The sequence below is a fragment of the Poecilia reticulata genome, chromosome 13, assembly GCF_904066995.2.
Source record: "Poecilia reticulata chromosome 13, P_reticulata-male-v2, whole genome shotgun sequence".
NCBI classification, from domain to species: Eukaryota; Metazoa; Chordata; class Actinopteri; order Cyprinodontiformes; family Poeciliidae; genus Poecilia; species Poecilia reticulata.
In genome coordinates this window covers 5,798,021-5,815,170 of record NC_088842.1, presented here as the reverse complement: position 1 = coordinate 5,815,170, position 17,150 = coordinate 5,798,021, and the positions used below count along the sequence as shown (strand labels likewise).

The 17,150-nt window shown below is 38.5% G+C and overlaps 1 protein-coding gene across 3 annotated transcripts; it reads right to left on the bottom strand.

Moving 5' to 3' along the window:
* Positions 1-401: 401 nt before the first annotated feature.
* Positions 402-15,762, bottom strand: nek8 (NIMA-related kinase 8). Of its 3 annotated transcripts, none has more exons than XM_081614399.1 (15): positions 15,663-15,762; positions 12,993-13,198; positions 11,567-11,799; positions 10,967-11,098; positions 10,512-10,720; positions 10,362-10,435; positions 10,098-10,282; positions 9,032-9,179; positions 8,679-8,755; positions 7,495-7,612; positions 7,248-7,398; positions 6,139-6,302; positions 5,761-5,913; positions 4,108-4,266; positions 402-2,297 (listed from the first exon to the last, which is right to left on the bottom strand). In XM_081614399.1, the coding sequence occupies exons 1-15, from the start codon at positions 15,707-15,709 to the stop codon at positions 2,269-2,271; spliced, it is 2,085 nt and encodes a 694-aa protein (XP_081470525.1). In that variant the 5' UTR covers positions 15,710-15,762; the 3' UTR covers positions 402-2,268. The 3 variants fall into 3 exon arrangements, with proteins under 3 accessions (XP_081470525.1, XP_081470526.1, XP_081470524.1); XM_081614400.1 differs by lacking the exon at positions 402-2,297 and adding an exon at positions 2,333-4,023 and having other exon boundaries at positions 12,993-13,177; positions 15,663-15,754; XM_081614398.1 differs by lacking the exon at positions 402-2,297 and adding an exon at positions 2,335-4,023.
* Between the last annotated feature and the right edge of the window lie 1,388 nt (positions 15,763-17,150).

The window sequence follows — 17,150 nt, the reverse complement described above, 5'->3', positions numbered from 1 at the left end:
TTAATCCTGGAAATGTTTTTCATGTAATGGAAGGCCGACTTTGTAACCGTTTTTATGTGACTCTGAAGGTTCAGGTCAGAGTACATTAATACACCCAGATTTAGGGCCTGATCGCTGGTTTCTAGTTGTAATAACTGAAGCTGACTAGATCGTTCCTCTTTAGGGAATAACTTTATTTCTATTTCTGTTCAGCTAGAGAAAGTTATGACAAATCCACAAATCGATTTGTTCTAAGCATCTTCATTCTTCATATCCGCCAAAATACAGACAGGAGATTCTTCTTCCCATCAGCCAACAACTTTGGATGATATGAGTTACAGTTTAGCACTACTTTTGTTGTTAAAATTACCATTTGTGTTTTAAGTGACCAAATACTTAAATAAATACTTTGCAATGCAACGTGTTTGAAAAAAGCAAACTTTATTAACAAATTTTCTCGTGGTGTTTTGTTTTTATTAAACCACTAAACTTAACATTTTACATCCTTCTTCTCTTTTCTCTACTCTCAACTTTCTATCAAAAAAGGTCAAAAATGCTACATTTGCACCAATGTTCAAAATCACTTTTAATCGTGCAGTTCAAAAACATGCTGTTTTATACTTTTTACTCATGCTCTACTTCACATGAAAAAATATTTTCTTTACTTTGCTTAACTCACTAATCAGCATTCAAATGAATATATTATGACATAATTAGCTAGGAATCAATAATTCACCTTTAAAGATTGAAGTATGAAACTTTAATCTACTCACTGTTACCAGCTGCAGCGGTATTAAACATTAATCACCAGCATAATATGACTCTGTGGTAATCTAATGTATTATAGATAGTTTCCACACTGTTCTATTGCTGTTTTTTTGTAAAATTAATCAGGTCATACGTTTTATTTAACTAATTTTGAAGCCTCATTAAATAACCAGGCACCCTATTCTTTCCGATTGTCTCTAATCAGCTCTTATCAGATGAAGACGGGACGTTTTCGACACTCGTTCTGCCCTGGGGGGGACTTGTCTTTAAAAATTCAGATGTTTTTGATCTACAGAAACCAAAGTTGTTTATTCTGTTTAATCTGGGTCTTTTTCTCCACAAATCCAGCTGGAACCAGTTATTTACATAAACTGAATAAAAAGACACAAACACATTTTTTTCTCATCACTGTCTGAAGTTAAATCAGACCAAACTTTTCCAGATTCAGGCCAGTAAGAATTACCAAAATTATTTCTGTCTGCTAAAAATGTTGGAAAACATTTTAGATTTTTTTTTCTTCAAATTTATGTTGTACAGTTTAAAAAGACAGTTATCTACGACAAAATGTACGTACATTTTTGAATTTGAAGAAAGTAAAAACAAACAAAAACATTTCTAAAAACTGTTCTCGCCAAGTTTTCTGGCATTGAGCAAATAGAAATAATTTGGGTAATTCTAAGTAACCTAGAAAAAGAACAGTTTGGTCTGATTTAACTTTAGACACTGAGAAAAAAGAACAAAAAAAAAATGTGCTCTTGCCTATTTATCCAGTACATGAAAATATCTGGTTTCAGCTCTATGGGAGGTATGTACTTGAAGCCGGAAAGACGTCGTTATCTGCCTCTCACCATTTTTGGTCTCTATGGCATGAAAACCGTCTCAGCTGTTCAGCCAGTAAAAATTCCTACGGTGGAATGAAAACAACGGCGTTAGTAGTACGTTGTTTACCGTTGGCGGTGACATGAATAGCTGCCTGTTTACTCTACAGGCTGCTATTCTCCGCACTGAAGAAGCTGTGAATGTGTCTGAACAAGCGGGGTAACATGTCCCCTTACGTCCCCCCCCGCCCCCTCCTCATTATCTAGTTTGAACGCTGCTTGTTTGTGTTTGCAGCACTAATCCAATAAAGAGCCCAAAAACCCAACTCCCCTCCTCGCGCTCTCGTCTCTTGACTTCATCCTTCATTCTTTTCGTCTCATTCATCCGGCTGTCTTAAGAGGGAACAAAACCTGTTTGACTTTCGCTGGCTTTTCACGGCAGAAAAGCCGCACGTGGGGGGAAGACAATCGCTCAACACATGATAAGCGGGCTAATGAACTGCAGTAATCCAGCTTCAGTATCAGTGTTGCAACATTCCTTTGGCGTGTCTGGAGTGCACCTGTTTCCTCCCACTGGTTCTGACCGTCTGTGTGTGTTCAATAAACCGAAACGAATATTTGTTCGTTAGGAAAAACACACACAAACAAAGCGGATGCAGAGGAGGATTGGGGAGGGACTAGGGAAGGTCTCCATCGTATCTGTTCATCTGGAACCAGGATCCTCGAACAAAGCTGAAACACAAAAGAAGTAAAGTTAGTACATCTGAAAGGGACCAAGTGATGAAGATATTAGTATCAAGATTTTTACAGAATCTACATTTTCTTTGTAATATATGAGTTTGAAAATCAGAGGGTGATATAACATCTTAAAACACTAAAAGGACTAAAATGTCAAAACTACTTTGTCAAACTTTACACCTTAATTGCTTTCAATCTCCATCGCATTCGAACCAAAAATGTGAGTGTATTTTATTCAGGGTTTCTGCAGGCTTGCACAACTCTAATTTTAGACTTTTTATCACTACTATACATGAAATTTAAGACTTGTGTCATGACAAGAAAATCGCATATCTTATACCATAGTATCTTATACCATAGACAATTGTTTTTTTTTTTACCAGTATGTACATAGCAGCGTACGGATTGGCAACAGAAGTGAGCCAGTGGCGAAGACGAACATCGTCCAGCAAACTGACAATAACTTACACTTACCATTTATAGACACAAAAAAGCTAGTTAACAAGCGTTTATTAGCAGCTAGTTAGCGGTAGTTCCAACCACCTCGAGTCACAAAATGTCTGTGTCCGACTCAAACTTCTACCTGACAGGAAAGTCTCAGAAAGAAAAATTGTCTACACAGAACATATGAGTAAATAGTCCTGTCACAACAAAATGTAAGACCTTTGAACAACCTATTTAAGGCCAACTTACATTTTTTAAATGAATTCAAGACATCTCAAGGCCTTCATTTTAGATACATGTATTTACGAGGTTTTAGACACCCTGTTATTAGGATTTTATGAGACAGACCAAAACAATACGGTGAATCATTTTGAAGTTGAAGGAAAAGGAATTGTATTTTTAACAAACTACTCAAAAAAGCACAACACTGGCAAGTCTCTGCACAAGACCAAAAATCGCTTTCTGTGTGCCTCTATGTGTGTCTATGAACCACATAGACACACATAATTACAAAATAAGGACATATAACTACTAAAAATATATTATGTATAGTTATATTTAGATGACAAATGAGAATTTTATGGATGCAGTGTGTTGTTGAATACTTTTGTACTCACACTTAGAGAGCTTTTCACTTTTTTTCACAGTTGTAAAGTTGAAATTAGAGACAAACACAGAAATCACTTAATGCAAAATGGAAGAACATGATTAGATGCAGAATTTATTTCTTTTAACTTATTGGTTTCTTTTAAAACCTATTGGTTAAAAGAAACCAACAGGTTTCTTTTAAAACCTATTGGTTTTAAAAGTGTGGCGTTCATTTGGATCTAAACCCTTTTACTCATATCATGTGGTGGGGATGGCTTTTGTTCAGCAAATAGAAGAAAGCTGGTGAACGATGTAGTGATGGACGAAAGGGACCCAAAGTTTTTTTTGGTACAAAATATGTTAAAGGAGTGGTATAGAAATGCTTTACACATCAAACCCTGTTACTTTTTTTCCCTTTTAGACTAATTATTGCTTTGTTCTCTTTCACATGTCAGACAAAAACAGGTTGGTCATGGATCGACTTTGTGTCGGAGTCTTTTCCAGAGGTCACTGTGTTTGTGTCTCAAAGTTCAAAGTTTCAAACAAAGCTGCTCAGTCTGGAGGTGAGTTGGCCGCTGTAACGCTAATCTCCTGTAACGCTGCAGATACTTTTAGTGCAAAAAGAACTCCAGAAGCAGCAGATACAGCAGAAATATTCACGCGTTTGGCTCCGTCCGAAGATGATTGTCTGCAGTTCAGACGACCTTTCATCAGATTAGTCGCATTTCGCCACAGCGTTTCTTAAGTTGGGGCAATAAGCAAAAAATATTACGTTTGACTGCCAGCAGGGTGTTGCCATGACAACAGGCTACCGATGTCACTGTGAATGGGTGGCTCTCGTCGAGCTGCACCGGCTTTGGTATCCCACAATCCTCTTCTTTTCTTCCGAGGCGACCACGGGCACCCTTCCCCCACGTGTACACCTCACCTTCTGTCAGAAAAAACACCAAGAAAAGAAGAGTTGATCGCCTAATTCGTAGGAAAACCTCCTCTTGAGGGGCTAATCCACTAAAATCTTTAACTGACAGCTCTGTCTTGGATTCATAATGGCTCTATCTGTAGAAAGTCTGAGCTGAACAAAGCTCTTCTTTGACAAAGAGAGACCTACAGGCACTGCTGGCCTCTCCACAGGGAGCCACTTGCTGTCACAATACAGCTTTTTACTGTTTTACACCCAACTGCAACAACAAAACTTACAAACAAAAGACATCTGTTACCCATCTAAGGGCCAACATGGTAAAAGGACAGTTCCAGTGTATAAATGGGTTTATCTAATTAGGTTCGACAAGCCCTGTGAACCACATAGAGACCAGTAACAACAGAAGAGGGAGAAAAAGAAAGTAGTTCTTTTGTTCATTTCAGCAAATCACCTTTGTTTTGGAGGTGTTGTTAGTTTGCTGGTGAATGACTAAATATCTGCATGCAGGGACAGTTTTAATCTTAGAATATACTGAAACAGATTTTAATATCACTTTGTGGTGAACCACTAGGGGGCTTCACTCAATCCCAGACTACAGGATGTTACGGTTTACAGATTGTGTGTTTTTGGCCCTTTCCTTTACTCTGTTGTTCTGAGTTGGAGTTGAGTTAAGACAAGATGCAAGAAAATTGAAAAATGTTACAACCTTTGCCTCTTTGTCGGGTTTCACACCATGTGGCTTTTGCTTTCTGCCGTCTTCCATCCAGCCCATCACCCATGACAGACAAACTGCTAATTAGCTGGCTAACAGGCACACATTGGCAGGTTCTGGGCAAATCTCAGTAGGTCAATATGACTTTTTGTCCACAATTTTTTAAAAATCGGCCTAGTGTGCAGTCATGGTACTGGGTTGATCATGTACGTTGCAACTTTTTCACAAAAACGAACTCATGGTTAGCAACGTCAAATGAGGACGATGAAATGGGTAAAGCAAACCACTGTGCAATCAAGTCAATGAATTACCTGCACTGAATTAGAAATGTTATAGAAAAATATACTGAATTTCAAGACCTTACTGTGGACTTAACATGTAAGATTATAATGACATAATTTTAATGATGATAGATCATTCTAAAAGTGGGCCAGTCTGAGGCTTGAAACTACAGGGTTGAAAAGTGAGTCCCGTTGCAGCCCAGCTAGATGGCACGGTATATTAGCCGCTAGTTACAGGTAGCTTCAACCGCTTTTAGCCATAGAATAAGCTAATAAAGATGTCTGCGCACGACTCAAACTTTCGCCTGACAGAAAAATCCCACAAGGAAAAAAAAGTCAGAGAATATGCAAGATGAAATATGAGCCTTACGACTAAACCCTAGACCCTATAAAGAGTAACTCTTAACCCTGGAAATGAATCGACCAGAACAAATGTTTAAATCTTGCTATTAAATTTGTTAGTAGTTTATGATTTTTGTCCCGTTAAAGACGCTAGACAGATCATCCACTTACCAGCTCCAATGGCCAGCGTGAAGGCGTCACCACATGCGGCCGAGGTTATGTCCTTCAGGCCGAGCACCTGGTAGGGCACCCGGCTGCTGCGCCGGGAGCTGCAGCCCATCTGACCGTGCTGGTTGCTGCCAAACGTATAACACCAGCCCTCTTCTGCATATTAAGAGCAAAACGGACAAAACGCGGAAATGATTTCTAACAAAGTGGACAGCTGAAAAATCAGGAGTTTAAATAACAGATGAGATCAAAACTTCTTCATACTCAATCAACAGTGATAGAGTATTTTTTTTGTGGGAAATAAATACACCTAAACAAGGTCAGACGCTTGCAGGAACAAATCTGTTTCAGGTATGTGATCATTATAGTAGATTTTTGAACCTGTGACAGCAACAGAATGGGCCGTTCCAATGTCGATGTAAACTATCCTCTCAGAGTTGAGTGGGGCTGACTGAACCGGAGTGTAAGAATGGACTTCTTCAACCTGATTCACAGGATTCGGTTCCTCCCCAGCTGTAATCATGTCCAGACCAAGCTTGTTGAACCTGAAACGAAAACAATTTACAACAAAAGTTAGTTATATGCAGTCTCATGTAAGTAACATGCACCACAGGCATGAATTTTATAATAATTTGACCTGGTTTTGTATTTTCTTTTTTTAGAGTCTACTAGTGCATCATGAAATACACTATCAACTACCGGCCATCCACTGCAATGCAAGAATATTTTTGTTAAATCCAACATGGCAGACAGATGAAAAAGCAACTCAGGAATATCCACTTCCTCCTTCCACTGCAGAAAGCTCTTACAGGTGAAAAAATATTGCGACATCAAGTAACCCCTAAAGACTAATACTACTTATGTATTTTCCAAATAGCAACTTTGTATTTGGAGACAATTACAACTCATCACTAAAAAATCCTAAAAAATATTTACATATATATTTTGACAAAAATGTTTCAGTTTTTTTTCTCTTTTTTTATGCTTTAAAAAAAATCAAAAACAGTTTGGAAAAAAATCCTGAGATAAAAGATTATAATTGATGCATAAAAAGGATAAACAACCATACAAAAAATATAAATAAATAAAAAAAAAAAAAAACATTGGATTTAAGCAAAAAAAACAACCTGAATTGAGCATTTTCATTGGCTATTTCTGATCCTTGGTTAAATCAGCATTTAAATACACGTTAAATGTCCAAAAGTCATATAACACTCACAGTGATTAAACACAGACTTAAGACGTAACAGAAGTTAAGTGTTACACCAGACCTCACTGTCACTCCTCTTTACTAACACACATATCTACATCCTGTCAGCAGAAAGAGTTTTGGAGAATGCTGTCTCACAGGTTATACACAGATGAACTATGAACTATTTCTTTAAACCTTTAATCCGTTGCCATCCCACACACCCTCATAACATAAACACAAGTCTGCAGGGTGTAAAACTAGCAAGTCATTGTTCGGGTCAGGAAGGCAGAGCACCAACCTGTTGCTTCCACATGCCAGAATGCTGCACTGCGTGCTGATAACCATGGAGCAATCCACGCCACACACCACCTTCTGAGCCTCCAACTCTGCAGGCAGACACACCTGCTGGGGACTGTTGTGTGTGTCCTGGGTGCCCAGGCCGAGGCGACCTTCAGGACAGAGAGAGAACAATTATGCCGTTGTCGTAAATCGCTGGTGTTCAAACAACCTTAAAAAAAAAAAAACAAGTGGTTCGTTTGTTGTACCGTTGTCTCCTCTTCCCCAAGCAAACACCTCTCTTTCATTGGTCACAGCGACGACATGAGAAGCTCCGCAGGACACCTGGACCAACTCGTAGCCCAACAGAGCCTCCACAATCTTAGGCTGCGCACACAAACACAAAAAGAGATGATCCAGGTATCACATGCTGTATCCTGAATGGATGAGTTGATGTGCAGAAGAAGGTCAAGCAAAGCGGTAAATTGAAGCAAACGGAACGTATTGAGTGTGGATGTAAAGCAACGAAGTGAAATCGAGTGTGAACAGAAGAGCTTGAGGTGAAACTTGTCGGTAAAATTGTTTTAAAATGTTCAGTTAAAAGAACTTTTTCTTTTCTGATACTCGATATGTATATATATTTGTCTGACTCCCCAGTGGAGTGTTGAAAATGTTATTATCATAAGAAGAAAAAAGCAGCAGAAATCAGGGAACAATTAATGATTTACAGTCATATTCAATAAATTAGAATACACGTTCAGAGGAAGCTTGTTAGTTTAAAAGTACCATTTGAAATCGACCGTTACACCGGTACTAAACATATTTCTGTATTACAAATGTCTTTTTTAATGGTGTGATGTGATATTAGAATATTAAATGACATATTTTTATTAGCTATAAGTGGAAAATCTTCATAATTATAATTAACAGGAATAAAGGCTTTTTCAAACATCCATCTGTGTGTAATTAATCTGTATCAGGGGTGTCCAAACTGCAGACTGGGGGCCATTTCCAGACCCTAAACTGATTTTCTATGAACCATGACTGCAATTTCAGAATCTGACTAATCTGGACCCCCATCAAAGTGGTTGACAGAAATAGTAATTATTTTTATTAAGTCTACATCCTAAGGGACAAAAAAAATTATGTAAAACAAAAATGTTCATATTTTAATAGCCAGCCTTTTAGAATTTTTTTAAATTGTTTAGTAAATGTAACCACATTCAACCAGCGACTTCTAATCAAAGAAAGACTTTAATGCACCCAAATCTGCATTTAGTAAATTCAATAAACTCGAACAAATACAGCAGCTGTTTTCAAAGGATAAAAAGTGACCCAAATTATGTTCTTTTTCTGAGAATAGACCACACCCAGGATCTAAGTAGAGTGTTTCACTTAGTGATGAATTACTTTTCTAATGAATAACTATGTGGACAGAAATGTGAAGGCGTACCTGTGTTACATCATTAAAGTTGCCATGTCCCAGACAGCCATTGCTTCCGCTTCCAAATGTCATGATAATACCCCTGTCTGCAAATAAAAACCAGAGATTAACAGCACTTTTAGTCGATGAGCTGGCATGAACCTCATAATCCCTTTTTAGGAAATGTTTATCTGTGTCACTCTAATAAAATATAATGAAAAAGGGAAAAAAAAAATAGAGTAATGAGTTTTTAATCCCCTTCAGTTTGTGCCTCAGTTTTTAATGGAGTACTTCCTGCAGCGTGAGAGGTTAAGAGACTATAACCCAATTATCAGTTTTCTTTAGTTTCTCTATTGGGTTCAAAGCAAAAAGAGCTGACCTACCTGTCATGCAGGTGGTGAACAGATCACCACAGGACACGGACTTGATGGTGACCCCTGACTGACCTTCGAGGAAACGGGAAATGAACAGCGGCTGCATCTGATCCACCAGGCCTGGAAGACTGGCCTCTCCAGACACAACAGAGGGAGCCTGGAACCAGGTCACACACACACAGCCACTCACGCCATCACACATTGTCTGGAATATTTTGGTCCTACTTAGGTGTTGCTTCAGTGATTGCTGCAATAGGTAACTTATATATTTTTTAAAACATGCTTTTTTAAACATATTTTTAAAACTGTTGCTCCTCTGGCTCCTACTCCATTTGCAGAAATATACCGCTCTGTCAGAAACAACCAATCAGAGCCAGGGGGAGGGTCTTAGCGCTGTCTATCGTGCTGCTCACAGCCTCCCCACCACTCTCTGCTAATACTACGGCTATTTAGCCTGGCCACCGCTGATGGCAGAAAAATGGTTTTCCTGGAACCATAAATTTTTTCTCCGCCATTATCACACTGAGTGGCTAACTGGCAATCTAGAGCAGCGTACACAAACATGATTGACAGAGCTAAGAACCTCCTCCTGCCCCTGATTGGTCGTTTCAAATTGAAGTATTCCTACAGATGGCAGTCGGATCACAGGGAGGAGGCAGAGGAGCTCGAGACTGAAGCGAAGGGTTCACCATCCAGCAGGACAACCACCCTAAAAGTACTGCCAGAGGAAAAACAGAAAGGTTTAAATTAAACAGCTTCCCTGTGTGAGAAGTCCAAATCTGAATCAAACTGAGAATCTAACAGAACATGAGCTCTTTTGCGAAGAAGCAAGGGAAACAACTTTAGTTTGTAGTTGTGCCCCAGTGAAAAGTATTGATTTAACAGAGCTGAACATAAATGACCAGATTTTTTTATTACTATTCCAATGGCCTAGCACAGATGATTCCAATAAAACACATTGGAGTTTCCCGTTGTAAGGAGGAAAATGTAGGGGGAAAACAATCTGACCAGAGGACTTCCTGTGAAGCGTTTTGTCCCTTTAGGATGTGGGGGAAGTGTGAAAATGGTGTTTTACCTCCCAGGTAATAAGGCGGCCGGACTTGGTGACTCCCATCTTCTGAGTCCTGCCCAGTGAGACCTGAAGCACTTCAGTGTTCAGCATCGGTAGCCGGAGAGGCGCCGTTATCCCACTTCCCCACGTATACACGGAGGACAGCGGGAGGGAATGCACCTTTCCTGAACCCAAACCCGCCATTGCATCTGATTAACGGCAAGAACAAAAAACAGGAACGATAAGAATCACAGAGTGAGAGCCGGCCTACGTAAAGTCTAATATAACCTCTGGTCCGGTTAGCAGGAACTCTCCCTCCCGGTCTGCCTCGCGGCTGAACGGTCGACAGCGGTTTCTCAATCCTGGAAGAAAAAAAAAACCTCATAAGTCTTTGTCACAAATCAGTGCAATTACTTTGATCATTTGTCCGTTACGTACCGGCGCATTTTCACATTGCCAATGTCTGTGTAGAGATTAAGCAGAGGCCGGATGCAGATGGGCAAAGCCATGATTTCATTGAGTTGGGGCCGTTTGGATGGGTCCAGGTTGAGCATGTTGAGGATGAGCTGTCGGAGTTCTGGGCTGTAGCGGTCCGATATTGGAGCAAAGGTTCCGCTCATGATCTTCAGGACGAGGGCGGGAAGATTCTGGAACGGAAAAAAAAGAAAACAGGTTTTAGATGAAGACAGATGTGAGCTTTAACGAAACATTTCAATAATGAATGCAAGACCAACTGCAGTGCACAGCTGGAAAAGTGTAGCAGTCATGTTGGTTAGGAGTGATTCCTGTCCTTTTTGAACACTAGGAGTTTCTGTATTAAGTATTGTAAATCAGTAAGATTATTATGACTGCATAAGCCAGAAGAAAAGCAGGATGAAGGATTGTTTTCCTACAGCCGCCTCAAAAGCTCTCTTTAGGCTGGCCAGCTCGTACAGGACGCAGCCCAGAGCCCAGATGTCGCTCTTCTGGTTGTACGGCTTTCCCTCACACAGCTCTGGGGAGATGTAACAGGGAGTCCCCACCACCTGCACACACACACATGCACACACACACAGAGCAGCCACTGTTAGCGGCGGTAGGGATCAACTGACACCTTCAACTAGCCTTCATACATGGATGGATGGATGGATGGATGGATGGATGGATGGATGGATGGATGGATGGATGGATGGATGGATGGATGGATGGATGGATGGATGGATGGATGGACAGGAAATGCATAAAACAAATTCCAGTCTTTTCCAGACTATTTGGGAACCATGCTTAATGATTAAATGAAATGATCAGAGTTACTTTTGAACCATAATAACTGGAACATTGACCAACATATTTGATGTGTACTGGTAATTTTAATGAGAGCTATTGACAAAATGTAAAGTCTGTTACTGGTTTCACAATTGGTGACTGCATGATGTTTTTATGATGTGAAGCATCATAAAATCTGCCGTGAACTGCTGTGAACTGCCGTGTTACTGAAATATGCTATACATCACCGTGTACGCCTTGCTCTTGCTGACAAGGATCTTTGAGATGCCGAAGTCTCCGATTTTGACAATCATCTGGTGCTTGTCCAACAGAATGTTCTGAGTCTTGAGGTCGCGGTGCAGAATCAGTTTGTTGTGAACGTGGTAGAGAGCGAGCAAGATCTGCACAAAGAAGTGGAGGATGGTGTCCTCATCTAGGAGGGAGTTGCAGCGCTTCTGGATGTATTCAGCCAGCGTCCCACCTGCAGGGGAATGCATCATTCACACCGTGGAGGTGAAATGTTGTTGGAGTATGAGAGAAAGGGATATCAAATCAAATCAGACAGTAAGAACAGAACAGGGTTCTTCATAATGTGAGTGAAGTCTTAACGTCAGCTTAAGAGAAAATAGAATCTAGAACATGAATATCTGGCACTTTAACTGAGCTATAATTGTCTCTTTGACTGCAGTGCTTTGTAGTCATCAGTAGCTCTGATTCTATTACAAGTGTGTGCAAATCGATGTTGATATTCGAAAAAACAAAAATTTCAAAATTGTGGTGTTTTCATTGAGTTCTCCTACCACTTCCTTTGGCATTTTCAACTGTTGATTCCATAACTCGGCGGGTGTGAAAAAAGTGTTTCCGTCACAGTTTTGAGAAACGTGCCCATTTAGATACGGCCGACAAACCACCATTTTATCAAAAAACATCAGTGTTTTTTATTTTTTTTAATTGGCAAGTTATTGGGCATAACAAGAATATTAATGTTGGATATCCAATTTGGCCTAGATTTTCACAAGGTTTTGGGGCTAAAAACAGGCCAAAGTGCTGAACAAACCAGAATTTGGACAGGAAACTACTCAGGATCTTAGCAAAGAATCAAGTCAGCAGCATCAGATGATCCTCCACCATATATTACAGTGGATATATAATACTTTTTTTCACATATTCATCCTTTGTAATGACGTATAATCTGCTTATTTGCTTTATTTAATAGAATTAAAAGAAACACACATTGTCAAGCTAATATTAAAGACAGTTGATGAGAAGCTAAATCAGTAAATGATCCACACATGTGGACATAATACTTAAAATTATTTTGGTATCATTAATCAGACCAACATTTTTAACTGCTCAGAAAGTTAATAAAACATTTTTTAAAGTGCCTTCAAAGCTTTTTTTTTCTCTTAGTTTGAAAATGAAAAGAGTTTAAGCTTTTAATCTGATGATTTCAGGGGGTAAAGAAACTAGTTACGGCAAAGAACTGTGGAATCACCGGTGCAAAGCTATGTAATTTCCCTTATTACACAGTCCTGCAAAACACCTACTTCACACAAACTTAGATGTTAAGATCCACTCAAGTGGTCTGTGTGTGGAACCCTAAGGCATGGGAAAAGTAAACTGGTTTGCCCAGACAAAAGAGTGCGGTGTAACCGGATCCAGCAGCGAGCGAACCTGGTGCATACTCCATGGCTATCATCAGGGCCTTGTCCTCCAGGAAGTTCTCATAGTACTCGATGATGTTTGGGTGGTTGAGCAGCTTCAGCACCTGACACTCGTTCTGGGCAGCCAAGCGTTCGTCCCGTGACATCTGCTCAACCGGGATCTCCTTCAGGATGACGAAGGCCCCGTCGCTGCGCCTGCGGCACAGGTGGACAATCCTGACCGACCAGAAGAAACGAAAAAGGTCATCAAAAAAAATGAAAGAAGAAGGGGCAGGATGATTTGTGGCAGCTCAGTTTTGGTGAAGTCAAAGGGACTGAATGTAGCTGAAACATATGCATCTCATTTAGAAAAAAATGGGGTTAATTTCTCTTTGTTATCTTAGGGTGAATAGTTCCTCAATTGTTTTTTTTTCCCCTGAACTAAGATTTCCGATGTAAATTTGGAATCTTTAACTGGGTTAATAAAAAGTTTTGCACACATCTGTTACGAGATTAAATATTTTAAATTTGACTTAAGTATTTCAAATCCATCTTTGGACAATTTTGCATTGCAAATGTAATTGCAAGGCATTGCAAATTTGTAGCAAAAATATTAAGTGAAAGGGAAGCATAATCTTTAAAGTATTTTATCAAACAACCGGTAAAGCGTATGTCGACCTCCACGCCTGAGTGGAGTTTGTAGAACCAGATTTTGAGAGGCTTTTGTAAGACTGAAACAATGATTTGAATTAATTGTGATTAATCAATTATTGAATAACTTTCTACAAATTTTGTAATTGATTAATTCTTAAATGGAATACAGACTCAAAGAAGAAGCCCAGTTGCTGAAAGAACATCACACTCAGAGCAGTAACTAAGCCAAAACTACACAAAAAATATATATGTTTTGCATTTCAGATTTTTAAAAATGTAAATGGGCAAACATATTCTATCCAGAACTCCTAAAGTGACCTAGTTTTAACTTCATCGGCTTCAAATTCTGTGAAAAACCAAATCCCCAATCAAGCACCTCTGCTGTCCAATTATTAATTGGTTAATGCAAACATTTGTCCAACTAATCTACAAATGAGGATTCATACACTAAAGAAATGCTGTTATTTTACTTTAGGCAATAAAATAGTTATTTTCTTATTTAAAAACATAATTGGATCATGTGTTTATTTGCACCTTTGTATTGCTAATATTGTATGAAATAAGCCAAAGTGGTTAATTGAAAAATCTGGGTAACACTTTATTTGAAAGGGGGTGAATAAGACTGACATGACACTGTCATAAACATGACATACATGTAATGAACATGAATAAGTCTTCATGAATATTTATGACTGTTGTCATAAAGCGTCATTCGGTAAATTATGACACTTTTAATACAAAGTTGACATTATTCAAAATGTCTTTTTTATGACAACTTGACATTAATCAATAATCATTACTGATATAAATTTGTTATAAAAGTATTACTGATTGCACTTTAAAAATTAGGTAACTTTGTTATTAAAGGTAAAGTTTAAACAGTAATGATTTCTTGGTTAATGTCAAGTTGTCGTTACAAAGACATTTTGAATAATGTCAACTTTGTATTAAAAGTGTCATAATTTACCGAATGCTTTATGACAACAGTCATAAATATTCATGAATATTCATTATTCATGGTCATGACAGTTGTTATGTTATGTTTATCACAATCTTATTCACCCCCCTTCAAATAGTGTTACCAAAATCTGCATAATGTGCCAATTTTGTTTTATCCAATTAATCGTCCAAATAATCTCTGAATAATCGATTCCAAAAATAATAGTTAGTTGCAGCCCTACTTTTGAGGGTGTGTCTCTTCCAACTTCACACCCAAAGGGGCCATTTTTGCCCGTTCACCAACTCAAGATCAGCTCAGTTTGATGGAGAGCATGTACATATATTTGCCTATATGGACTTTGACTGGGCTGTTCTTTGAATGAAACCATTCAAGTTTGTCCAGCTTTGCCCTGTATTTAACTCAATCTATAAACTCTTACCCATATCTGATAAAAGGCTTCACTAGAGCGTGATGCTACCGCCACCAAGCTTCATAATGATGTGTGCAGTGTTAGTTCTAAGCGTTTTGCATCTCTTCTGCTGTTCCCTACATGGCAACCGAATTCTTTCTTGTCTTGGTCCTTCCCTGGCCCATAAATAGGTATGTTTTATGCCACAATCTCAATTTTTAACCGACTAAACTGTGTTGGATGAACTTTTGACAGCTTAAGATATTGCCGTTGTTGTGTCCCTTTCTGGTTGTTTGGGAACTTCATTTGTGAGTAAATGGGGTATTTATTCTGTGGAAAATAATAATAAAACAAACATGTCATTTTAATTTTAAGGGCTAATTATGCTGTACTTTCTGTTGTACCATCAAAGAGTGGGGTGTGAATACTTTTCCATATACATAAGGGCAAAGACAGCCATGTTTTTATCACGGCTGCTTACTAAAATTCACTTTTTTCTTAATGTCCGGGCGCTCCGTTTTCTCCTCCCTCTTTTCCCTCTCAGCAGAACACAGACATTCCGTTGGATTTAAAGGGAAAAAGTGGACCTTTACCGATTTCTGGTTCTCTTAATAAACTCCGGACAGCCCCATTGTTTCAGGCAGACAAAAGTTTACAACAAGAAGCAATGTTAATGTGTGTGGAAGAGCAGAGTTTACCCGAAAGCTCCTCTCCCAACAACTTTGATTTTCTCGTACTTCTCCATCGTCGCTGCGCCTCAAACGTCTCCAACCGTCTCCTGGTAACCGAGCGACGGCACTACGGCAACCAGCGAGGGACTAAAAGTCTAAAAGATATACTTTTTTCCTCCTTTCTAGGTAATTAAATTGGCAACAATAGAGGCTCGTTTTTTATTGGCTTCATTTTCTTTTTATGGTTTGGCAGTTGCAAGTACAGAATTTTATAAATAATTCATTATTCTACTGCCTTTCATTATTCCAGAGGCGGGTAGAATAACCAAAGAGTGTACTCAAATAAGAGAAGCATTACTTTAGCATATTTTTATTCAAGTAAAAATATGCTAAAGTATTTAGCATACTTTTACTTTACTGAATAGTAAAAGACAGCTATTTAAGAATGATTCAAGTAAGACAAAAAAAAGTATTTGTAAAAAGGCTACTTTAGTTCTAATTAACAGCTCACCAACATCTGATTTATTATTTATTTATGGAATCAAATAAACACTAACATAATTACAAAAATTCAGGCAGAAGAAACTTTTTCAAATCAATTATCTTCAACCTAAAACATATACTAATAAGCTAAAACAGAATAAAATACTTATTCTGGTGAATAAATGCTTCACCACACAGGATACTGCCAGCACAGAGAGGATGGTGACAGTATCTTCTGTGTACTTTTTAGACTTAACTTCAAAATGGCTCAAGCAGGCTCAGCAGATAGATAATAACAGAACAAATCTTGTGTGGAAACAAACAGCAAAAAGAAAATAAAAATCTCATGTTAAAATTAGATGTAAATGTCTCAAACATTTTTGGTTAAAACATGTTTGTTCTTTATTTGGTTTAGCTACTTGCAGTGAGTAAAGTATCCAGAAACTGAACTCAAATTAGAGTAACGACACTTCCTGATATCATTGCTCAAGTAAATGTGAAACATATCCTTTTGGAGACAAAAAAAGACTCCTAAAAGTACATTTGTTCCAAAAAACAAAAGGCAATCTCTGCTTTTAGCTATGCATTCATTGCATAACTAAGAATTACATAGAAAAACTCTGAAATGCTCAACAGATTTGTGGAAAATGTATTAAATAGCTGGAATAAAATGTGCAATAATATAAAGTGTGTGTCAAAACTTCAACAGCTTGAGGTAGAAAGTTGTACAGCAGTCTGGTGGTTCTGCCTCTATGAAATAACACAATTCATAATGGCAGCAGTTCATCAAGTTCACAGAGAGGGTGTGAGGAGTCTCTGACAAAGTTCACAGTCGTGTTCCGGAAGCTTCTCTGAAACAGATCCTGGAGAGAGAGAAAAAGAGAAAAGAGAGAGAGATAGAGATATATATCTCTGGGAATAGGCGTTGGTCCATCAGGTTATACTTTAAATAACATTTAACAAAATGTCTATTAAGGTTCATTTAGATATCCACGTAGTAGTGTTGTTTTCATTTTAAAGGTACAAAACGTC